This window comes from Apteryx rowi, unplaced genomic scaffold (genome assembly GCF_003343035.1).
Source record: "Apteryx rowi isolate R43461 unplaced genomic scaffold, aptRow1 scaffold_408, whole genome shotgun sequence".
NCBI classification, from domain to species: domain Eukaryota; kingdom Metazoa; phylum Chordata; class Aves; order Apterygiformes; family Apterygidae; genus Apteryx; species Apteryx rowi.
The window spans coordinates 495727-522399 of NW_020450606.1; the positions used below are offsets into that span (position 1 = coordinate 495727).

Here is a 26673-nt window from a genome sequence, read left to right on the forward strand (position 1 = left end):
TGCGCATCACTCAAGATAATGGCACTGAGGGACAGATAAACATGTTGATTACAGACTCTGTTCTTCAACTTACAATTCTACACCCTTGATGATACAGTTCAGGAGTGATCTGTTGATTTGCCAGCAAAAGCACACTAAAATGAAACAGTTCAATACACAGCCAACTTTTTACTTAATTTCAAGCTTTTTAATTGAATGTCAGTCAATTACACAGTTATAATCCATATCTTATTTCAAATACAAAGTACTATAAACATGCATTTTAAATAGCACATTTTCTTAACTTAAACCATTTTCCTTTTTAGAAACCTTTGCAACTAAGCAGTAAATTGTGATTACGGTAACAACCACAAAACATTTATTACTTAATGTGATTATTTAAATGTAAATTTTAAAAAATCTTGTTTTCTATTAAACCGACATTTCCCAACATTAGATCCTTTTCCAGAATAAAGTATTTCTCACTTTCTCATATAAATAAGATTTTTTTTAATGGTACCTATCATAGGACTTGAGTATCTAAGTAGACAAAATCACAATAGCTCACCAATCTAATTTACTCTTAACCTCACCTTTTCCACCTTGTTCCATGTCCTGTTTTCTTCTTCTTAGCTGCTTTGTATAGTGTCTGTAAGGACACTAATTTGCAGTGAATTTTCAGCTTTGTTCTGAAAGCCAAGAGAGTTGTGGTCAATCTAATATCCTCTGACAGAGGATCTGAAATCTTTTGTTCTATTTATTGAATTAGCCTACCTTCTGCTCTCAGGAACTTCATTTTTCAGATTGATAGCTTCACAATTAATAAGAAAGAGAGCAACTGAGGGAGACAGTCTCCTCACAGAGAAGTATCTGTGAAGTACATGGGAATAACATTTTCTAAAGGACTTTGACATTTAAGGCAGAGACCATGTCTTTGGCCTCGTAGATTGAAAGGATGCTAATAATCAAGTTTGTTGTCCCTAAGTAAAACGAATTTCAGTAATTCATTTTGGCAGTTTTCAGTGAACAAACCAGGGCCAAATCATAATCCAGGAGGATAGGATACAGCTCAGGTGTATATACTATGTACAGTCTCGGGTGGAAAACAAGTTTTTTCAAAACTTTAATCTATTCATCATTCTACAGTGCCAGGTAATCCAAGTGGACTGTTTTGGTGGTCTGCTTAGCATGAGAATCCCTCAACATAAGGTGATAGGTTGGAGGATGTTAACTTCAGCAATGTTTAACAGAATATTTTCTCCTTCTCACTTATGTTGTCTCTGTCTTGATGAAATCTGAATTTGTATAACTGGTCTTTGCTTAGGAGCTGATTGCTGTGAGACACTGGGAAAGGTGAGACCTGAGTGTATTTCATACACTAGAGATAAAGAAACAGCATGATAGAATATCACTTAATATTGGCATCAGAGTTTATGGATTCTCACAGTTTTTCCTCAACAAAAATATTCCTATAAATATAGCTATTAATCTTAAGGATGCTTATCAAAAGAATTTTGAGGAAGTCCTAGTTTTAATAGAAGAATTAAAAGGAAAAACAATGTGGATATTTTATTTGTTTCTTAGATTTTTCCTTGTATTTATGGAATAATTATGGAATGGAGGGATTACGGTTCTCTTAGAAAATCAAATATAAAATTCTATTGATGTCTATTATTATGGAATAATAATATGGAATAATATGAAACATTAAGGAATTGATGTCCAGATCACATTTTTAATCTGCTTTATGGAACATTTGAGATGCAAACACAACATTCCACTATTTGTTTGTAGTAGTCCTTTTAAACCATTTAAGGGAACATATGCATTACATCTGAAATAGTTAAAGTTCCAGCTGACTAAACACTCAATTTCCCCATCCACTGCAAAGGTCTATGAATAAACTTTGTGTACCATGTAAAGTGAAAAATGTGCATGACATGGATTTGCCCTTTTTCATTTAATATAGTATCTGTCTTATGTAAATTATATATGTTTCAGATACTTCTGTATTAAAGAATTGTAGGTGGAGGGATGAAAAGCCTTCTGCATAACATTTCTCCACAATATGTATTTATGGGCAGACAGGTTTTATTATCAATACTTATTTTACCAAGTGTGAATTTATCAGGTGGAGGTTTCTAAAACTTCCTACATATCRTGAAATCTCAAGCATTACAAAATATATGGCTCGAAAAGCTATTGTGAATGCCAATTAGTATTTGCTCTAGTGAAATATTATGATGTCTAGGTGTTCTAGAGGAAAAATACAGAGTTTATTATCAAAGTAAGTGCAATATTTACTTCTTTTTTGAGATGAAATCCAGTGACATTCTTAAAGCATTATTCTTTAGTTATCAAGTTTTTATCAACTATAGCTAAAATGTGTTCTACCCCATCTAAGCTGTTAAATAAAAGCACATTCATCTGGGCTTCAAGTGCTTATTCAGAATCAAGCCAGGATGAATTAAAACAGTATAAGTAAGAAACAGCTGTCTGACTTTGGAAGACATGAAAATGAAGTTCTGGTGCTGATGATGCTGAAGTAAAAAGAATTAAATTTGCATTGTGAAAGATATGTGATTTGCTTTAAAATAAAGTGCATGACACTAAGCATTCTGAATGTAAGTGGGCTGATGCTAGAAATGTATTCTCAGAGAGAAGAATGATTGTGAATGAAGAATGATTAATATAAAAAACAATTTCACAACATGAGGAAAAAGTTAATCCACATTCCTATTAACACTTCACCCAGGAAAACCAAATCATAAAATTTGATCTTACTTTCACTGAATTTAGTGTGTTGAGCTTAATAGAAAGAAGACCTCATCACAGCTGAGTCCAGCACTATCCCTGCTGCTCTAATTAGACTTTAACAATATTAGTTTCTCTTTTCCTCATCTTTACTTCATTTCCCTTGACTGGAGTGCAATTTCACCAAAATGTAGCAGACTAATCATTAACTGGCAGCAGTGTATAGACTGAAACTTTAAATTGACAGTCTCAGCACTAGAATACCAGAAATTTATAGAAGCATAGCCATTTCTTCTGCTGCATGTGTGTGTGATAATTGTTTTTCTGCTCATTTACATTCAAAAGTAATTAAACTATATAACAAAGCTGGGTACTGTAGTCTTGGTGTAATGTGTGCTGTTTTGAGGTTATGCAGAGATTCCATGAAAACATCACAGTGGGAACTGTAGTTCCTTTGCATTGTCACTTCCTAAAAATTTGCAGAAGTATACCCTTGAAAAAATTAGGTCACACAAAACGTGGCCTAAGGGTTTCTTCTTTCTGTTTTCCCCAGTGGAGCACTGCAGCTGATGCGATAAAAAACGTTCTACATCAGTAATTTTTGGAGTTTATGTTTCCTGAAAAAATTGTTTGGCTTATGGAAATAAACCATCTTTTTCATTCAGTGGGAAAATTTCCTTCACCTTCATTCTAGATCTGATTTCTTGATATAAATGTGGTGGTGCTTCAACACACATACAGGTGTAGACTAAGTGCTGGCAGCTGTAATGATCTTCCGAATCTTCTTCAAATGATTACAGTTGCATGTATTGCATATATTAAAAAGGCATCTAGCAGTGATGTAAGGAAATGATTACAGTAAACGTTGTTTTCCTACTGGGTATTATAACTTATGTATAAATAAATACAACTGCAAAGCTGATAGATTTTCTTTCTCATAATATTTCTTACCAAAGTCTGATAGTGTTTCATGGTCAATGTGTGCCTTTTCCAGTTACAGGCGTAATGGATGGTTGTGATCTTCCTGTACCTTTGGTGCTGCAAAAAAAGTTATGGAGTAACAACACAGTTAATACTTTTCATATTAAAATTAAGCTAATTAATCAGTGTGGTGGGAAGATGGGGGTTAACTGCCTCTCATTTAGGCTTCTGTAACCCGTTAACTTACACGGAGTGGCACGAATACAGCTGAAAGCAGTGTTAGGCTCTTCTTTCTGAGTACTTCATACATGCTTGCCTTGTTTGCTTCTTTAGGAAATGCTTTGATATAAATAAACGTGCTTTAGTCCTGATTTTGCAATCACTTATACACTTACATAACAGTTTCCTGAATCAAACCTATATCCACTTTTGGTACCAAGAACTGCTTTTTATGTAGTATGAGATTTATGTTACTGGGCAATTTTGCATGAATTTTGTGGACATCCGTTTTCTGAAGCATCTGACACACATACTTAACATTTTCTCTCCTTTTTATCTCCCTTGTTGTATCTTCTTCCTTTTTCAGAGTTTTTTGGGGGGTTATATTTTTTCTTTATACCTTGCTTAAGCTTACAACATTACAGAGAATTATAAAACCTAATTTATGTTTGTTGTTCACTTTGCCTTATGGTCACAGCATTTTTTTCTTAAGTATTTGGAAAAACCTCTTGCGAGTATGACTCAGAAAGACCATCTTTATATATTTTCTGTAGAGTGCCCAGTACAATAATATCTTTAACTGTTATTGTAATATAAACAAATAAGAAAGCAAAGAATAAGCTTGTATCACTTTTAGATCACTTATTACTTCTCTACAAACATAAACAGCCATAAATAAATGAAGACAGATGTAGAATAACCATATGTTAGGAAGTTATTTCAAATCAAAACACTTAAAACTTGGCACTGCAGATGTATTCATGTAAATCTGTATTTAGTCATTTAAGTAACTGGCCTCGTGTACAGATGTTCTGCTTCACTGCAGCCTTCATTTGGGACCTGGTGAGGGCTCAGGATCTGCCCACTCAGGTAGCTGCCTAAAATTGGATTCAGGTGCTTAACTTTGAGTGTCTGTGAAAACATTGGCCCAAGTTCACAGTGTAACAAAAGGTTTGTCTTACAGCTTCCTCATTGCTAGCTGATGTACACATATCAAGAGTGCCTCTCTCCATGAGTAACTAGTTTGATAGTTAAGTGAAATTTTCCTGAAGACGAAAGATGTAGATTTGAAACCATACAGGCTGAAGAATGCTGTACTTGTTTCCTGCTTCCTGGGAGGGTGCCTCACCGCTAGTTTTTCATATAAGAAGTAAGGCAGCAGTGGCCCTTGGTCATCAGGCCCCTTTTTGCCTGCCTTCCTAAGAATACAAGGCTTATGGGGACACACTGTTACTCTTTTCCATCAGTCTGTTTCCCCTGTCCCTCAACTCCCATTACTTTTGAACCTATTGTCCAATTTCAATCAAACTGGAAATGCGGCAACGTTTCTTAAAAAGTAAGCATCTGGGTAGAGGGGAGAGATCCAAATTTGTGCCCACGCTGAGAGAAAGATAGGCAGAACTTAGTCATTATATTCTGTGGATATATAACATATACAAGTGTGTATTAGCTGGAATGTCAGAACAGGCCTTAGCTTATACTATCTTTTAGCTAGTACAACTTATGGAGAACTTGAATTATTATTGTAAATAAGTGTAGCAGAGAGAGAACACACATCCATGGGAACCAGGTGTCATTACTAGCTTGTGACTCAACATGCTTTTAAAGAAAGCAGTCAGTCTCACCCAGTTCTTGGTAGGAATGGTAGTAGATGTCTTACCTTCAGGAAAAATTCTGGGCTGCAGCTCCCAGGTAGATACAGACACTTGAGTCTCAGAGGAAAAAAAGATTTTTGTCACTCTGTTCTGCTTGCTGTTCCCTGCTGGCTACCTCTGTGACACTCACTGCTCAGCCTTTCCCTTGCTTGGACACTGTTCCTGGGAATGTAACCCCTACTTTGTGGAGTGAGGCAACCCTAGTGCAAACCTATGGATTCTCCTACAGAGCCTGTGTGACAGAGGTGAAGTGTTGCAATACCTAACTTGATCTGAACTTTCCATTCTGATTGCAAGAGACTTCTACCATCATCTCATCTGCCCTGTGTCTCTCTCTGCCTGTTTTCATAGTCATGTTCCATGGCTGCAGGTAGTCAAGCCCATCTATTACCTGAAAATTATGAGCGCTATTATTGTTCCTCTCCTATAAAATCATATTTTCATCTTATTGTACCATTTCCACCAAAAAGATGGGATCATTACCCCTTTTTAAGCCAATCTGACCTGCTGGATGTGGATATATGACAATAGTGAGGATATGTAAATAAACTGATATTAGCTCGATTTCTTCCACATCTTCCTGAGGATTTTGTGACAGTGATTATATTCTCACTGCCAGATGACTTTCAGCAGTTTCAGGAGCTGTTGAGGCAGATGGCTGAAGCACTAGATCTGATAACAAGTATGCCTAAGATGACTCATTGACTCTTCAGCATTTTTTGAGATTAAGCAGAGAGGAAAGCTTATGCTTCTATATAATGAGGGTATTACCAAATCAGCAAGAGATCTCTGAATGACTCTATTTCTGATCCATATGATTTAAAGGAAGGCAGACAATAGAAGAGGAGGGGTCTCGGTCTCTGGGAGATTACTGGTTACCTCTTCTTTCATGCACCAATCAACAGCTTTGCTCCACCACCCCCATCTTTAAAAAATCAATATGTAAGCAGATAGCATACGCTTCTGTAGGAGCCTTGTACTTATATTAATACAGTTGACATTCCTTCTCATCATTTCCCAAAGTAAACTTGTACGTAGGTGAGTTCTTACTCAAAACTGTAAAGCAAAGATATTATTAGGATCTAACCCAGCTAGAGAAGTGCAGATAAGCCTAGCTACCTTTTCACCTTGTTTTACTACAAACAACAGTAGAAACTCACCAGCCTCAGATATAACATATCTATTTGTATCTAGTGTGATATTTTAAATTGCATTATGAAATAATTGTGCTAATCCATAATGTATGTACTTGCATAAATTAGAACCTTTATGGAACACACTTAAGAAAATTCATTAGCCAAGTGAATGTTCTTGGCTTTTCTTCCTCCATTTTCATCCTTCATTTTTCTTTGTCTTTTACTCCTATCATGTCTACATGCTTGTCCTTGGGACAAGAATTGTGTATTCTGCTTACCAGTCAAGCACACATTAAACTTTGGTTGTTCTAGGAAGAGTAATTCAGGAAGCACTTTCCAGAAATCACCATTCAATGATGAAATTTTGTGGTGACTCATAAGGAATTTTGCTCACATGAATTTATAGACTAGTATATGTTATTCTTTTTCCTTAAAATAACATCCTGTGGTTTCCTTCAAAACTCGTCATTCTGTATTAGCTGCAGTTTTTCAAAAATGCTCAGTAATATTTTTCTGATGCAGTGCGTTCTGTTACTCTTGAGCCAGTGCTTCCCAGGGTACCAATTCAGCACTGCTGCRGCAGAGTCGGATCAGAGACCTTTAAACCCACAGCAACTGTTAGCATAAAACGATCTAGGAGGTGAAACTGCCACCTGTGGCCTACTGGAGAGAGGCGATAAAGGAATTTTGTGAGGTGTTACTTCTCTCTGTTTCCTCTGGAGGCTGACTGTATCCACAGCGCAATAAGCATTGCAGGCAAACTGCATGACAAACAATTCTTGAAAAAATCTCCCATTTAGATATTAGTCATGCTGGCTTCCAGGCTATCTTTTAAATGCATCCCAAATGTATTAAAAAACCCTCATGACTTCCCTTCATAGGAATGGCCATTTCATTACTATTAATGTAAAGCTAGATCTAATGTAAGTGTGTATATACTCACAGATCATTCAAGTGCAAGAAAGCATATTTTAGTCACCACGGAAGATCTTTTTGGACAACTTTTTACTTTTGTTCTTGCAAAAATGCAAGCTGAGAAGTATTGAAGCAGTGCACTGCAGTGCTATTTAACTGTTTTCCTGGCTGTTAGTAAGAAATCTCTAAGCTAGTGCAAGATGACCAAGAGCATTCAGCTGTATCATTTTCTTCTCTTCTCTTCCTCCCTGTCCTGACACACATGTACCTATATACTTGTGTGTGTGTGTGTGTGAACTGTTTTCCTTTTGAATCTAAACAGGTGTGCACTTACCCGGGACCAGGGGTGGAAGGGTTGTTAGCTGAGAGGAATAAATAAAAAATTAAGATCGCACTTACAGAATGTAGCAAGCTTTAGATACATTTTCAGGAATAGAAGTGGTCATATTTGCTTTGTAATGCCTGGATTGGCTGAGAGTAACATATCAAAAAATTTCTGATCTTACATCTTAAGGTCCTGGCACAACAACATGTCAGAATAGTGAACACTCAAATAAACACTGCAAGAGAGATGAACCTGCTGTAACCAGTACACCCTCATCAGCCTATAGATGCATAATATTTGCATCAGTTAAGGACAAATAAAGCAAAATACAAATTGACCTGAGAAGCAAAGATTCTTTTTCAAACCTTACTGTGGTGCAGGCTCACTGTTTTGTAATGAAGTGAAAGTGTATTTTTAAAAAGTATTACAAACTGAGCCAGAAGCGCTGCATTGTTAGTACCTGAATCTGTTTTGTACATGAAGGCACCCACATAGATATCAAAAGGTTATTACTTGTGTGAAGGAGGRTGGAATTTACCCCACTGAACATGTCATGTATCCTGTTCACATACAGAAAAGGCAATTTTATTTCTATGCATAGTCTCGAAATAGAATAGTTTAAAGGTCTACTTCAGTAAATGTGCAAAATCTGGTATGGCCTTAAGAGATTATGTGCTTAAGGATGATCACAATTCTACAGATGTAAGCAATATAAGAAATAGCAGCTTTTTTTTCTATATTCATGAATGCCAACAGTAAAATAGCATCATGGACATAGTAAATCAGAAAACATGTTCTGAATCTTTTTCCTGTAGCTAGGATCTATGATTACTTTTTATTTTTTCAGAAAAACACTATCTAGAATGGAGAAAAAGATTCTATATTAACAATTTTTTACTGGAACAAGACCATTTTCTGAAAATAATGAACATGAGCAAGTTAACTGTTAATAAAATAAAAAATAAAAATGTATATTAAAAAAAGTTTTCTCTTAAAACATTGTCAAATATATGAATTATTATTTGATCTCAAAGAAACTGCTAGCCATTTCCATGTTTTTATGCATGCTTCTTCTGTGCATTTACTTCTTTGATTACAAACAGCTATATTTAAGCATCACAAAAATGTTTGTTTCCTTCTAACTTGTATACCACAATCCTTTTGTGAAAGTGTTAGGGGTATGTTTAAAAAATACAGTCTATAAACTATGATACCTATCACATAAATGGCATAGTAAATAATGATTTTATTTCGGATATTAAAGGATGTAATGTTATAAAATTGTGTAAGTGGCCAAACAAAAACATTTTCTACGTATTGCAAGAATGTGTCAGTTTGCTATATCTCAGTAGGTGGTCTTAGTAGTGGGAGAGGTTACTGGAAGAAACATGCAAATATACTCTGTCTTCGTACAAACCTGCTGATGTTATCAATAGCATTTTTGCTGTGGACTGAAGATACAGTGCTTTAGATGCATGGACTTGCCCAGATGCACCAGTGAAAAATTCTTTGGCCTTCCCCTTAGACTGAAGGGCTACGCACACCTATAATTCTTACTTTCAAAGTAATGACTACTGCAGTTCAGTTTCCTTCAGTTTTTCAAATCCAGCAGAGTGGTTCTTCTTAGACGAATGAAAATAGCAGACAATTCAGGAGCTGGCAGTATCAGCATGCTTCACTATTTCAGTCCCTGCAGTAATCTTGATGGCAAGCTGGACAGATAAGCAGTCTTACTTGAGATGGCTGAATGTTAGCCATTATTGAGATAGGTTATGCAATGCTGTTTCACAACATGCCACCAGCCAACCTCCCTTTCACTGATTTATCTCAGGAGAAATACATGTTCAGAGAAAAGTATGCTTCCTCAGTTCATTTAATATCAGTGAAAAGTGCTCAAGGGTTCTTGGAAGGAAGATATTTAAATGCCAATATTTAAAATAACATTTTTTTTAAAGAAGCTAACTCAGAACAAGATTTGAAGAACTCTGTAAGCTATGCTGGAAAGCTCTCATATCCCCCGTTCTTCAAATCTCTCATTCTTTAATTACTACTTCATAACTTCAAAATGGCATGAAAAACACAGAGATTGACTGTTGAGGATGATTGTATGATATATTTTCTTTTTGCTGAGCTATAGTCTCATGACAATGGTAATATGTCCTCACTTAACTGTGTGCCACAGAATACAAGAGAGCCTTTTTTGGCATACCAAGATACAGTCTCTTCAAGCATTACCTCAGAAGACTAAACTGCTGCATAAATCAAGGTGCATAAGTTTCTTATGACCTGAGAGATTGGATTTTTCGCATGTAACTTCCATGTAGCTTTCCTCATAAATCTGACTTTGATGTAAGAAGATCTCATGCATTCAAGCATGCAGCACTGGATGCCACTGAGCTCCTCCTTTCTTGAACATACTTGAGATCCTTTTTAAATAACATGTCAAACCACAAAAGGTAGAGATGTAATTTAATGAAGAAAACAGGTGAGTGTTTTCCAGTTAGAGCCACTAATGAAATAGCTCTCCATATTCACTTATCTTTCTTCACGCTTAATGCAGGAAAACTTTTGAAAACATAAATTTTGAAAAACATAAATAAGTAAGAGACAGTTTGGTGAGAGATTCCTAAAGCTTTACCAAAAAACATTCCAGTCTGCATATGGTGTATGTGCTGTTCCTATATTGCTTTCAAAAGGCTTCAGCTTTCACAATTCAAAAGCTGTGAATTTGCAGAAACACCACACCTAGGGGATGCAATTTTCTTTCTCTTTTATCTGTTTTACATTCTTGTAAGTAAAGACTACACATTATAATATATTATAGTTGTGTCAAAAAAATGGCTTTTTTCTGTTTGTTTGAAAAGCTGTTATAAATTCAAATGCAAGCTTTTCTTACTGTAAAATGAATGGCTGTTAACTAGCTTTTGGTGAGCATTTATTGTGATGTCCTTCCTGTTGTTCATAAAAAGAATGCAAATTCATATCTTGGGAAGGCTTTCTTTCCTTTTTTTTTTTTTTTTTTTTTTGATCTTTCATAGGCATTGATACAGTTAGAAAAACTCAAAACGAAACAGTAATCAGATCACTCAGCTTGCCTTTTTTTAAATTTATTTTTAAAAACATAGTAGAAGTAATTCTTCTGACCCTTACAGTACAGATATTTGGGGAGGGGAGGGTATTCTTTTCTCTGTCTAACTTGAGGATAAAATAGTACATTTCATTTTCAGTGCTATCTGTCCTTTAAGCTACATAAATTCAGTCTTTGTCCCATAGCGATGAAAGAAATCTTGGCAAGTCCACACAGCCTTTCATAGCCATCTCCTTGTCCCTGCTCAAATCACTGCTGAAAAGCTCTCAATTAACTTAAAGTTCTTGTTTATTGCGCTTAATTAGAGAACAGAAGAACTGGCAACTTCAGGCATATTCAGCAATTTATAGGCATGTCTAGCAACTTATTGCCAAAATATTCATGGGAATTTTTCAACATATTGACCTATTTTTGATATGGTTGCATTCTAATGACAATGATGGGCTCACCCTTCTATCCCTAAGTTACAAAAGCTGTCATTGAAGTCATTCAGTTGTCACTGAAATTTTTGATGGGCAAGCTATGCCAGACAGGGTCCTTAAATAGTAATGATTTTGAAACTTTCATTTTGAAAAGTGAATTTAAACACAATAAATTCCATTACTGCTTGACAGACATGCAAACACACCAACTGTTATTAACAAAAAGTAATGAATTACTGAGCTTTTTGCTTGTAAAGAAAAACCCAGGGCTTCCCCTCAGCAGCATTCTAATTACATAAATAAAAAATATTCCGAGGGGAGAAGGAAGAAAGTTTGTCAAGCATCTTGATTTTAACTATGAATTAACTTGCTGTTAAAAATTGGCTATTGTGTTGTATGATTATGTTTTCTACTGAAATCAGTGAACATTTTGGGACTTTCAGCTTTGTCATGTTAAATTACTTTATACAATAAAGAATGTTTATTCCACAAAAATTATTTTTTGCATGTTTTTCATTCCTTTTGCATTTTTTGTGCTATRTTTGGATAGGTAGTTAGTGTGAAATAATATGCAAATATATTTCAGATCAGGCCAACAAGCTATACAAATTTTGCACACACAGACGTGTTTTCTAGCTAACAAACAGTAGTTACTTTGTACTAGCTTGTATATATCGAAACAATTGGAAGAACATCTGATTCACACAAGTGGTGCAACTCTTGTTGCACTTTAAGCATGATTTGTGACCTAATGTATTATTTTGCAACAGTAAACAGTGTATCAAGGCCACAGAGATCTCGGCCTCCAGTTTCTGTTCCCCTGTTGTTCACGCTGTTTATCTAAGATTATTTAACACTACTTTATTTGATATTGATCACTAGCACAAACACAGGTAAATGTCAAAGTCTAAATTCATTAGAGTAAAAGTAAGTAAGTATTTAAGTACTTAAGGAAGCAAAAAAATGGAATGATCTTTTCTCATTTTTTAACTCATTGGTCAAATATGTTTGCTAATACCATTTGTTACAAAATATATGATTTCATTTTCATTTTAGTACTTCAGTTAAAAAAAAAAAGTCTGGACTTAGAATGGATTACATCTGATGTTGCTAACATTTCCTGGAAATGGAAAACTGTGATAACAGCTGCCATCCTGGCTCATTTTCAAAATTTCTTTTTAATACTGCAGCAATTTACAAGTTGTTGAAACTACCTCCAGTAGGCTTGCATCATTACTAAAAACATTGTAAGTCAGTCAAATGTTTCCTTTCCAGTCAGAGCACTTCCTCCACTTACTGAACTATTGTCTTTGTGGATAGTATTTATAGTAACAATACTAACTTAAAAAAAAAAAAAAAAGCTAATTTATGAAATAAGCTAAAATCTAGATGCGTATGGAAGATGACAACAGAAAGAGTCTATATTTTACGTTAAAGCAAGATGTCTCTGATGAGAAATAAGACAATCTTGAAAGCATCCTATTTAGATAGACAATACAGTTATTTCATATCCAAAGCATATAGTTTTTTTCTTACAAAACCTATGATAAGCAGAAATGTTTCTGTATTAGTATTTGTTTTAAATTCTAAACATACATGCTTTCTTCATTCTCCTACAAGCTTTGCAGTACTGTAGTAATGTGATTAACGCTCAGTGTTAGTGAAAAACAGAGTGAAGAGCCAGGTTAACCAAGACACAAGGAACTCTAAATGTTGACAAGATCAACAAAAAGGGCTGTGCATATTCAAAGATTTTGCCTCCTTAAGCCTTTTAGTGCTTTCAGCATTAATGTTTTAAAGTGTTTTGAAAAATATAAGTTAAAGTTGTATTTGAAAATACAGGTAAAAATTTTAAAAATATACTTTTTCATAGTTTCAAGTCAGAGTGATAATGGAATTTTATTAATTTTTCAGCTAAAGTTGTGCCTCTTTCTTTGGTGTATGATAAAGCTTCCAAAAACACTGTATGTATGCAAGTTAGAATCTGTTACTATGCCAAAAAGTTATTCTTGTTTTGTATTAAAACAGATAATAATTCCCCTCATTAAATTTAAAACTGTCCGTCTTCATCAAATACTTATTAAGATTTAAGGACTTTCCTTAYATTGTAATTTTTTTTTTATTATTATTTTTTTTTAGTACTTAAGGACTAGTAATTAAGCACTTCCCTTCATCACATCTGAAATGACTAGTGAAAAGCTTTGCCAGCTCAAGGGTCTCTGCACCATTTCTGGTTCTGGGATTAGTCTGTGTAGAGTGATTTCAGGTATTTGACCTTGAGCAACCTGATCTAACTTTGAAATTGGAGCTGACTTTAAGCAGGGGGTTGGACCAGATTACTCCAGAGGTTTCTTCCAACCTAGATTGTTCTATTAACTCTTCTTTCTGATGTTCTAGCTTTGGGACTAGTCTGTGCAAGGCTGGTTGAAGTGTCTGTGTGCACATGATCTACACGTGCCCTAAGAAACATTTAAAACTGGTATTTCTGTTGCTCTGAGCCATTGGGAATGGAACATAGGGTTTTCTGTCCTGGCTAGTAATGACCAAAAGTCATAACCTTCTGGTGGCTCTTCCTTTACCTGAGTAAAATGAATAAGCAGTATTCCTCCATTTCTTAGCAGACAGGAGGGTTTTAGAGTCTTATCCTGGAACTTTTCACAAACTTTCAATTAAATGGACGAGGAGACCAGACTACCTCCTCCTTTCCAGTGTGGACAATTTCAAAGGTGAATTCTGAGCCCCAGTAAGAGGAGCAGTGAGAAGGAGGCCTCCAACCTTGTACTGCACTGACTCAGTAGGAGCCTTTGCTTTCCACTCCAGTCAGGAAGCCAACTACTTTACAGCAAAAAAATCAATCTTCACAACAGACCTTTGGAAATCTTATTACACTCTCAAATGTACCTGAGCAGTGAACCTATGAGATGTGAGTGCTGATACATACACTGCAATCAGTATATCTGACATCAGCTTTGGTTTATTCCTTGTTTCTGATGCTTGTTCCAAGACGGGGTAAAAGTCCTGAATTTTGCCCCCAGATATTTTAATGTTAGTTTGTATTCTTTAACTGTATATTGTTCTGTGATTGACTCTTCTGTGGAAATATGATTCCATAATCAGTAATACAGCTGCACTTCACAATACCATCACTGTTGAGTTTTTTCAAAGTAATAATCTTGTTCAGTTAAGTGGTTAGTATGTGGGATTACTGTAATCATTTTAATTGCTCAAAAAGCTTGTTGGTTTGACTAGGATGAACTGAATTAGCATCTTAAAAGTGATTTTTACCATAGTTTAGCATAAATAGCACTTTTATTATTTACACTAAAAAGTTAAAAAACCATGATTTGTGACAGATCTCTTGCACAGCTTTGAGCAAGTCACTTTACCTTCCAGGGTGTCTGTTTCTCAAGATTCAAAAAGGAAGGAATGATGTTTATCATTCCAAGTAAAGTTTTGTGGATTTGTGTATAAAAATTCATTATACTGAAGCTCTCTGTTATTAACTAGTAGTGGTTCAAAAATTTCTGTTCAGTCAGCAAGCTGAAATACATGTGTGTGCATATGCTTTCCTAACTTCATCAGTGAAAAAGAGAGGAATGGCCTTTGAGCTACAATCATTACTATTTGTCATTATACTTCATTACTAAAAAAACATTGTTTAAGGTGTGGACATGGGCCTTGCTTCACAGTCTCTTCAGAAATCTCTTAAGTATTACTGTTTTCTCCAAGACCAAGCATTCCTGAGATATTTAACATTTGCTGAAGTTCTGATGTTCCTCCAATAATAGGTGTATAATGACTCTAGTTTTAATTTTTGTTTTCCCTGAAATAGAACCTCGGAAACAGCCACCATCAAAAGCAGGCTTTCGTATCTGTGATTTACAGAGAGATACTTTGACATATTTGAGGGATTAAAAAACTCTCTGTTCAAAACCCAGTGCTCCTTGAAGTGAAATCTAATAAGCTGGAAGAATGTCTAGGACACTTTCAGATGCTAACAAACATCCAGAGATAAGAATAGATCTGACTGAGTTTTAAGGGTTGGTTTACTTTTCTCCTCCTGTCCAGGACTTAAAAACTGCCCTATCTATCAAGCTCTTAACACTCTGAGAGAAATCTGGCTTGTCCTTCTTTAATGTACTACAATTCTTAATTTGTAATATTACCATATTGAAACTTAAAAATGAAATGAAATGGAATACAAATAAGACTAGAATTTCCTTAATACCCTGAATCATGAGTAGAAGAAGCATGTCTAGACTCAAATATAAACCATATTTTAGAGCAAAATTCAAATCCTCCTTCACTTCCCTGCCAAAAGCTGAGTTCGACCCCGGAGGGTGTGAGTAGGGTTTCCTCGGCTACAGCAGCTGGCATCACCAGCACTTACAGCAGGGCAGGGAGTGCCACTCCTCGGCTTGGTGTGCTGGTGATTTCATCAGCTAAAGCAGGTCTTGACAGGTGCAAAGCCTTTTGCTTCACTTTTAAGGATCATGAAAACCTTTGGTGCATAATTTAGGAGACTGGGAACTAACTTTATGACCAGAAAGGGAAAATGAGATATTTTCCCGATTCTAATCCTTTAGATCTGTTAGTACTGTGTCAGTGCATTTCTTCTATCACAATAATAACTTTTGTTCTGAAAAGAGTTCTTGATGCATGCTGAATTTGCCAGACGTTTCACTTTGAGATGAAGATATGACAAATGTGCTTTCTAGCATTTTTTTATGTTGAYATATTCTCCCTCACAAAGGACAACTTCATAAAGAGCTTGAATCAGATCCACATTCACACTTTACATATGCAGCATTTTTGTGGCTGACAAAGTTGGCTTTTCATCCAAACTAACTTGGAAATAAAGTCAAATCAAAGAAGGGCATGCTGAGACCGCTATACTTCGGTAGCTATTTTCTTCCAACTAATCATCATTATTATGGCTAGATATTTACCCTTAGGTGTGTTGAGCAGATCCGTCTGACTCATCCATTTAGTGCTGACATTCAGTACTAGGCTGGATGTTGTCCTGTTGGGTTAATCATTATCTTTTCTGTCTAAAATATTTGGTAATTCCTACAACTGCATAGGATAGCTATTTTGGGACTTATCAGGTGACTTCAGAGCTGACATAACCTTTCTGGTATTGTCCGTTGTAACCTGTGTCATGACACTAGCATGACTTATGGCTGTCTTGAGGATACAAACCTTCATATAGCACAGATGGTCTGTGGGAGAAAAACGGTAATGAAGATCTGTACATCACACATTAAGCTCTCCTTTGCAGACTATTATTTCCCTTATCATTGCTTCATTCTCTTAGGTACCTTTTAATCAACTATCTAAGGCATCATTTATTGCAGAAACTATGCATTATAATAAAGACTGTAATATGGGATGCTGGAAAATACACTTTGCCACCAATATTACCACCATGACCTGTTTGCCTTCTCCAAACTTTCTTAGTTCTCCTTTATGCGATATATCACCGTTACTTCCTTAGAGGCAATTTTTTTACCACTTCTTTGAAAGAATGATGAACATTGTGTAAGCTCATTAACAGAGCATGTGTGTAGGCTTAAAATTACAGATGATAGGCAAATGGCTGGAAAGTCAGTAATTCCTTTACATATTTGCCAAGACCTAGGTCAAGGTTCAGGGTTTCCTTTGCTCAAACTGGTGAAATCAGAAATACCTCCAGGTGTTTTGGGGAGTGCTGGCAGTGCACATGCAACGCAGTTATCTCAGGTGTTTTATGCAAGAGAAAACCATGCTTAGGCAAAGCTCCACTCAATATTAATGTGCTTTTCTTCCTGCATAATGTATTTTGTATAAACTAATTGTATTTTATTTAATAGCTTTCAGTGTTTTCTACAGGCTGCCATAATCCATTTTATCTAATATTGCAGTCATTTCAATTGTAGTAAATTTTCATATCATAACTCTGACTTCTCGTGCCAGTGAAATAAATAGTTAATATACAGGAAAGTGTTTGTGTGTTTAAGAGGAATCATCATAAAAATGTAATGCCTTTCTACTGAGAAGCCTGGTTCTTATACATCATATCTGTATTTGTGTAAACATTTTACAAGAGAAAAGAGACAAATGTTTATAATGATTTTGAAAAACTGAGATATGCATAATTAACTTGGCGTATGAGCAGCTATTTCAGAGTAAAATTCAGCAAAAGGATGATTTTTATCCAGAGTTCATCAATTCTATCTTCATGAGCATTGTTCTTCAGTTTTTCCTTGTAAAAAGCTCACAAACTTAAAATCCAGATCCTTGGATTTGGATCCAGGAAAGAATGTAAGGGGTATGGTGGTTGTAGATCTGCAACCCATAGGACTGGTGATGTAGAGGCAGCAGCAGGCACAAACCCTACCCCTGCCCTTGTGTGCGCCACATCTCTAATGTGAAAGGAGCCCTCTGAGAAGTCGATTCCATCTTTTTGGCAAATGTGTCTTTTGCTGGCCAGCTGAGCCTATCAATAAGCGAGCAGCATTATCGGAGATGTTCAATGTACGAAACGTGGGCAGGCTGCCGCCACTAACTGGAATGAGACCACTGGCTGATTTCACATGGACCTCCGTACAGCGTTGCGACAGCCGCTCCACCCGCCCGCTACCCAGGGCACCCAGGTCAGAGCATTTTGTGCTCTTAACAAATTGGTTTTGATATATGTCTTGGAATGTACTCATATCAAGATTGTTTTCAGAATATTGTTTTGAAACAAAATGGAATATATTTTCTGCCTTTAAACCTCTCAGCRTTATTGCAGGCAGAGTTATTTCTTACTTGTATTTTTTGTTGTCATAGTTATTCACACTGGGATTTTTTTTTAATTATGCTATGTGTACATGAACATATGTGACCCCTGCTACTCCATGTTAGAGAAAGCAGCTGTAAATGTTACTGCATCTAAGGGCTGGAATAGTTTGTCCTTTTGACACTGACTTAATTTACACATTTTTCACGAGCAGAAATTGAATAGGTGCCATGTAGTACTTTAAATATCTCTTTTAGGTCAAATGACCTCCACTCTATCAGAAACAACATAAGCATGTGAATATGATGTTTAACATGGAACAATCCCAAAACAATATGTATTGCAGATTTCCAATCATAACAAGTCTAGCTTAAGTCACATTTTGTAGATAAGCATTTATGCATCTGGCAGTAGAATTTTGTCCTAAATAAGCAATGTTATGAAATGAAGTAGTAATGGTCTTAAGAGATTAACCATCTAAGAGAGAGTCCATCTATATATTATAGCAAAATGTGGGGGGTTTTTTATTTGGTTTTTCACTTAGATACTAAAGTAATGAGTTCATGAATATATTTTAAAGGCATATCGAGTGGGAGCAGCAGCAGAGCCTTAAAGTGTTACTGAAAACATCTTGTTTTGAAATATAGCTGTTTTGTATCACAGAACAAAATTTCCAAAACAGTCATGGTAACTGGCCAGCAATTCTAATTCCCTATGTCATTATTTCAAAACATTTAAGAGCAAACGTTAATGTAACTTGTTTTTTGTTTTATTAACAGTTAATTCGGGTGACGGGATAGACTACAGCCAGCAGAAGCGTGAAAATATTGGAGATCTGATTCAAGAGACACTGGAAGCCTTCGAGCGCTACGGTGGAGAGACTGCTTATATAAACATTAAATACATGATCCCTACTTATCAGTCGTGCATATTAAACTAAGTTGTGTCAAAAGGGATGTTCCATTTGTGCTCTAAAAAACCTATATCTAACTCTGTGTGGCATCTTGTTAGTCATGCTTTTTTCTCTACAGCTGCTAAAATAGTGGCTTCTGGAGCATTAGACTGTTAGCACTACTGTGAACAAGTCTTTCCAATACATAAATAGTGCCTGTTCCTTTGATTACAATGGTGTACTGTGCTTGTTTGTTCCACGAAAGAATTGCTTCTTTATAACAGAACTGACTGGAGCAGGAATCAGAGTTAAACCTTCAGTTGTATAGACAATAAAACTATAATTTTCATACGCAATTCAGCAATTGCTGTTCTGTGTCCGCTTGCCCTGAGGGTGATGTCAGAGGCTGTAACAAGAAGAGTTTATGCTGACTGCTTAATAGGTGTTTGTCATGGAAGAGAAACACCAGTTCAGCAATGCCTCTSTAGCAGCTGGGCAGAATAATGTGCCTGACACACAATAAAACTGTTCAATGTATATACCAGTTACATTGGGAAACTTTATACAGCCCATTTGAAAGCTCTGTCATAAAATTAATATTTCTTTCACATTCATGATCTAGGCTTCCAGGTGTTTACCTTTTTATGAAATTTGGGTTCCTATTGGTTCCTGTCAGGCACAAGTGTAGTTTCAAAGAAAAAAAAACCAAAAAAGCAAAACTTGAATGTATCAGATGGAATATGGAGTGTACATAATACATCACTCCCTAATGGCACTGCTAATCACGCTAAACATAATATATAAGCATGTATTTATTTAGAGGACCCTGAGTAGCAATGCTAAAGTCTCTATTGTTAGAGTAACCCTTTAGAATTTCCTACTCAGATAGTTTCTCCCTGCCCACCCATAACAGGGAATTGATATAGCCATGCATTTAAGGAGGCTATCAAGACTGACTTCATTTGTTTTATAAGCATTCCTTTAAAATGTACCTCTGAAAAATAAAACAAGTTTCATAATTGTCAAGGACAGCCATCTGAAAAATTGAGTCAGCTCAAAAACAAATCAGGAGATATGAGCTTTGTCTAAAAAAGCTTGAAATTTAAAAAGTTACAGACTTTGGACTCATTTTGTTTTTATTCTGGTTTCTGGGAGTTCTTAAGATATACACAAGTTGCACTTTCAAGTGTTTCCCTGTAATTGTTAGGACTTGAAATGTACTCTTTTGTGTTAGAAGCATGAGACTTTTTCCAAATGCTTGTCCGTGTCCATGTTCACACACTGCAAGGAGTGCCTGTGTGGGAGACGTGGCTCCTATCCTGCTCTGCTCTCTTGGCTGAGTACAGGAAATGTGAGGTGCACCTTACTGCCTGCAGAAACTTTAAGCTAGATGTGTCATTAGACTGACATTAGCTTTGCCTTATCCCATTCTATGGGCTCTTCAGCCTGAGGATTTTTTTTCTTTTTTTCTTTTATTTTCTTCTCTTTCCTGTAACTGAAGAAAAAGTTAGGAGGAAGATTTGTTTTCTTCCTGCCTCTTTGAGGAACTGCTGCATCATGTGATGCCACTGGCCATGAGAGCTCACCAGTCCCCTGGTTTAGGCATGGCTGCTGCAGATGTGCTATTTTTCCCAGGCTCTGGAAGAGCTTTTGCTTCTATTTCTTTTTTTCTGTTATTTCTGAATTTTATTTTGCACATTGCCAAGGCTTCTCTCAAGTCCCTAGAGTTTAGGCAGTGTCTATCCTGTGACTGACACACACCTGTGATGGATGAGCACATCAAATACACTGCCTCGCATTTAGGGTGTCTGTAAATCTTTCACCTCCCAAACAGAAAGGAATGTGAAGCCTGTCTGTAGGCATATTTCTTGGGAAATGCTATAGCTTTGTCTTCAAAACTTGCAGCATAGAGTCCAGAAGGATACTGCAGCGGGGCTATGACCACATCTGCTCTTCCAAAATGCCTTTCTAACTCTTTCTAATCTCTTTCTAAATAGAGCATTTAGGGATCACAGATCTAAGAGCTACTCCAGAGAAAGGTCCCAGCTGAGAAAAGTCTGTGCAAGCAGGACCAGCAAAGGTAGTAAACATAAGAACTAAAGGGGCTCTAACTTCCCCTCTCTGAGGGGTGGTCTCTTCTCCCACATCCATCCTGGCAGTATCCATAGAGCCTTTGCTTACAGTTGCTCCTTCCATTTCACCTCAGAAGACCCCTGTCTTTGTCCCCTGCACCGATGAGCCATAGTTCTTCTTTTAATGGCCCCTATGGATTATTCTTCTGAAACTGCAGGTTTCCACAGTAAGTACAAAGTGTGCTGGACAACTACCGCTCAGAGGGAGCTGAGTTACTCCACTCCGAAACAAATCATATAATGAAAAGTTTCAGGCCACCTTTCATTTCTTAGCTATTTATATTCTCATTCTTAATAGAAAGCCCAGTACCGCTCATATGCCTTAGGTCAAGAAACTCCTCAATAGTTGGCTTCAGTTCCACCACCACCAGCCAGGCTCTGGCTGCAGAGCTGCCTGCAGAAGTGGCAGTAAAGGAAAGTGCTCTCGTCCCGGGACTTCCCCGTCCCACCGTCCTTCTGCGTCCCAGCAGCACTGCTGAGGATGTGATTATGTTGCAGGCCCCTCCCCAACTTTGTGAGCCTGTTCCCTGACCCTCTCTTTTTGCATTCCCTCCCCCTTTTGCTCAGCTAGGACAAGAATAGTGACTGACAAATAGATGTCAGGTGTCATGGAAAATGGGTACTTCATGCAGCTCGAGACTTGCCCAGACCCAATCCTCTCAGCTCCACTCTTTTTTTGGGAGATTCCTTTACAGGATATTGCTTCAACAAGGCTGACCTTATTGTAAACTGTTAAGGGCAATAGAAGCCATCTCCATTCATATCAGGAAAAATGCGTTTTACAGCTAAGTTCTTTTACTTGCATGTTCAAGTAGCCTCCATCATACTATTTCTGTGACAGGGCCATTGCTTTAAAAATGAATGTTCTCCCATAACCTTTTTTATCCTAGAAGCTGGATTGATAGAAAGAAAAATGAAAAAAACACAAGTTGGCAATTTAGGAACACCAAAAATAAAGCTATTTTAGGATATCATTTCTCTAAGTCAAACTGTAGGCCTGCCAATCTTGACAGTGTCCCTTTAAGCATGATCAGCAGCATATTTATAGGCAATTACAGCATTGCTCAGAGCACTTTATAAAGCACAAGATCAAGGACCCAGGTGCTTRAAGCAAATGAGTTATATTATGACATTCAATACACTGCTTAGCTATTTTACTGTGATCAAAGATGGAATTATAGTTTCAAAATAGTAACTGTCTCTCTTCTCAAGCTCATAGAGTTGTGGTCACCGATATTACAGGCAGCCAATCAACAGTTTCTAATTGTAATCAATTAAAAGGCATTCTGGCTCAGATTTTTCAAGTAGTATAAATTAAGCATAGCTCCATTAAAGGCAGCCTGGCTGTGCAGAGCTGAAGTGGGCTGTGTCTTAGTATGAAATTTTTGTCTTCTGTTACTTTCTAGATGTCCAGCCACCACAAGGTACATAATGTCAGTAATGGACCCTGTAGGCAGTGGGCTGTGAAGTAAATTGTAAGTGCCGGTTTTCTGAAACAAATGTTTTGGATGTGCCAAGGTTATTTTGATGAACTTGTTAGCTACTTTGGATCAATTGGTGCTCATTTAATTACAGAATAAAAACCACACGCTAACATGAAAAATCTAGCTGTGACCTTCTGTGTCTTGTGTAACTCTCAAATCAGGGAGAGAAGAAAAACTTTTTTTAAATGACTCCTCTGCACAGCTGAGTAAGAGAATTCTTTCAGAGGTGTTATATTTTGGGAAATCCTCTGACATTTTTGAGAATGCTGGTGGATAGGATAAAGTAGTCACTGTGCAAACTGGGTCGTTGAATGATCTGACCTGTCTGTGTGAAACCGCCAGCATGAGCGGAGGAGGCTCCCGTTCCCTGCTGGCACGGGACGGTGGCGCCCGGGCAGCTCTCAGGAGGGACGAGGCCTGGCAGAGGCCTGGGCAAGCTGCCGCTGCCAGGCTTGGCTGTGGGGAGCTGGAGCCGGGCTTCTCACTGGTAACTTTCCAGGGCTTCAAAGAGATGGAGCTGACAAAAGGAGCTTGAAAAAGGCCTCCCAGGAGTAAAATACAAAAGGACTATGGGAAGCTTTAAATGGAGGGAAAGTAAAGGACTCTGGCTGGAGAGGGGGCAGGGGTGTTTGTGGGTGCAGGGAGGTATAGCTGCAGTCAAGAAGGGCAAAAAAAGCCAAGCCAGACACTGTGTGTTTTCCTAATCCTGTCTGGAGACCCTCTGACTTTCAGAAAAGCTCTCTCTAGTCTGAGGGGCTCTGCAGGCAGTGGGGCAGTTCACATTTTTCCACTGATATGTAACATCCTGTGTTTTCTGCTTTAAATAAAAGCAGTGATGTTTGCAGGAACTCTGTACAAAGCCTGTCTTCTTGCAACTGCTCGGAGCTGCTTTGTGCCTCCTGGAGACCGGGAGAGGAAGGTTCGTGCCCTGGCAGGACAAGACGTTCCCTGCACTGGCCCCATAATCCTTCCGGCGCACAAGGGGAGGGAAGGAGAGTGCGGGGGCATATCTTAGCTGTGCTTGCTCTTGCCTAGCAAATATAGCCAGGGTATGTCTGTGGGACTCCTCGCTGGGAGCTTTCCCCTCCTTAGGGCTGTGGGCCCTGCTGAGGGAGAAACAGAGGCTCCTGGCACCTCTGGGACAGCCGGCAGCCCCCAGCGCGGCTTCTGGTGAGGCATGGGGGAGTTTGCCTGAGTCTGGGGGACAGCCTGCAGCCTTGGAGAGGGAAATGTGTTCTTTACAAAGCTGGAAGTGTCCCTTTTGTGATGCCAGTGTGGGTTTTTATCACATAGCCCCACAAATACTGAATTTTTAGACACCCAGGGGTGAGTTAGGCAGCTAAAGAACTGCTTTGGCTGTGCTGCCCTGACAAACTGCCTCTTTATAAAACTGCAGGCTCTCTGTAAACTGGGGAAAGCAAATGCAGCAGGAATTTAAAGCAAAACGCGGGGTCAGTGAGCCTGGCGTTTGAGATCATGCTGCTCCCCTGTTTGTACTTCCCCATTAGAAATGGAAGTTCCTGATCTCAGTTGGCCCAAGCTGTGGCACTCGCAGGTCTAGCGTGTGCCTTCGATTCCTCTTCCTCAAAGAGAAAGGCAGGGGGAAGGGGAAGGCGCTGCTCAGATTTTTGCTAAGAGTCCCTCACAGAGACGGAAAGCCTCAAGCTGTGGAGGAACCAGCACCTTCATGGGAGAGGAAACACATGGTGCAGCAGCAGTGCTGGCGTGGCCGTGGCCAGAGGCACTTTCGGGACTGCACCCTCTCTGCTGCCGGCCCCCGTGGGCACCCATGCACGGGAGCCCTCTGAAACTCTGCAGCCACTGTGACCTGCTGCACCTGGCCAGTGAAGGTGCAGGGTAAAAGTAGCTAAAATGGGAACTAATCCTGCTGCTTTACAAATGCTGAAAGAAAGATGAAATTCCAGCCTTCTTCCTATATCTTAGTGAAGGTGGATTAAATGTGCTGAGGCAACAGGTAAAAAGAAGTCATTTAAGCAGACTATCCTTAGCATCGGGTGTTGTAAGCCTATCTCAAGCAATATGACTGTGATGGACCTTCAGTTTATTAAGACATATAGACAATCCAAACTTCCTGTGTTGATCTGCATCAGCATAATGTTAAAAAAAAAAAAAGTCAGAGGCTGGGGCAGTTGGAGGAAGGCCACAATGACAGACAGGAAGGGTAGTGGCTGCAAACCCATCTGTCGCCTCAGCCTGCTCCATTCTGTGGCGCAGCGGGAGCGTGTCAGTCTCAGGGCTCATCTCTGCAGCTCTTGCACCTCTGTGGTAGTACGATACATGAACTACATGAACTGGCACCACCATCCTTAAGGTGAATGCAGGTAAATGTACTGGTGTTTTTAGTGACATACAGCATAGTCATGTGCAGCTGTGTTACAGCTATAAGCAACCATAAACATTGTAGCTCTGTTCCTTCCATGGGATCGTACCAGTCTACCATAAAATATTGCTCTTTRAAATTGGTAAAGTATTCAAAGCAATGGTGTAGACAGACTCCTCAACCATGAAGAAGCTCTAGGAGGTCTCCATATCACAGGCAGATCCTGTCTAGAAAGGGTACAGCACTTGGGCTCAACAGTTTTGACTGCCAGGTCAAAGGCCAGCTTTGGGTGGGTCAGGCAAAATTTATGCCCAGCAACCTCATGTCACAAACTGTTACGTTAAGCAGGAATGGCTCTTGCTTTAAATGTATGGTCTTTCCAGTTCTCTGTCAACCTTTAATTTATTTTTTTCTGTGCGTAATTCCTAAGCCCTTTACTAAGGAGTAATTATCAAAGAGCAGCTCAGTTTCCTTTACTCTGGCTCTAGGAGCAGGGAAAGAGATCCTCACATCTCGCCATCTCCATCTTATCCATTAGTCCCATTACTTCATTTCTGAGTGTTCGTGCTTCCTGCTTCTTCCAGTTCCCAGTGGCATTGCACCAAGCTGAAGGGAGAAGCTGTGAGAGCTGAGCGTGTAGAAGGGCAGCTGATAAAAAGGCCATAAGGGACCAGTTATTTCAGCAAAGGCTTTTCCTTTGCAGTTTACATTTTGGAAAATGCGAGTTTTGGGGAACTTGCATCTCTCCCACCCCAAAACTGCTTCCTTGGCAGTAGCGGAGGCAAACCGTTTCTGGAATTAAACCTCCTCCCTTCTCGTCTGTGTAATGCAGCAGTGTATTAGGAGAAAAATATCTGTTCTGCTGAAACTGGGGGACTGGTACGAAACTAAATGGTGGGAAGCTCTTGGCAGGCTCATGAGGTCTGGGAGGCTGCATTTCTCGGGCTTTTGGGGACCTTCTGGCTGTGCATGTCAAACCCCAGCTTCACAGGACTCCTCCCAGACACTCTCAGCTATTTCCAATATTGAACCACATGCGGCTTTCTGCGGCAGAGCCTTTCTGAGCTCACAAAAGCCTAACAAACTACATGAAGAAAAGTCCCTTTTCAGCCTTGCCCCCCATCCCCCTCCCCTCGTGCTCCGAAGCCAAATACACAAGTATTGATTATGGTCATCCCTAGGCTGTCCCTTGGGTGGGGTGACACTTGCTGGGCCTCTGTCCACAGCTATGCCAGCCGTGCAGGCATATTCACTGGCCCTGTGGCTGTTGAGTGAAGGTTTCTTGTGTTACTGTAAAGTCATATTTTCCGTGTGTTCATTTCCTGCCTCTCCCACTTCCCAAGATGCATCTTGTGGAGTCTGGGGTTTTACCCCCCCCTTCCCAGCTGGCAGATGGTGATCCCCGCTCAGGCATGACGCATGCCAGTGCTTCTTCCAGGCTTTTGCCAAAACTTGGGCTGCGTTGTAATCCCTCCTTATTTACTAAGCAAAGTTTAGTCCTGATTGCTATTGCAAAGGCTTCTGTATAAATCTAAGGATGCGTGAAGGCTTGGTAACAGCTGCCCTTTAAAGGTTTAGGTTAATAGTGGGTGCTGCGCGCTTCCTCTCCGGCCCTGTCATAAGCATGAGGAAAGGGAGAGCCGGGGT

At 38.4% G+C, this 26673-nt stretch overlaps 1 protein-coding gene across 1 annotated transcript in view; it reads left to right on the top strand.

Moving 5' to 3' along the window:
- Positions 1–19299, top strand: part of PACRG (parkin coregulated) — a 266123-nt gene extending 246824 nt beyond the window's left edge. Inside the window, exon 6 of the mRNA XM_026075634.1 lies at positions 18957–19299. Coding sequence (XP_025931419.1) covers positions 18957–19117 — 161 coding nt within the window. The 3' untranslated portion in view covers positions 19118–19299. The remainder of the gene's footprint in view (positions 1–18956) is intronic.
- Positions 19300–26673: the final 7374 nt, after the last annotated feature.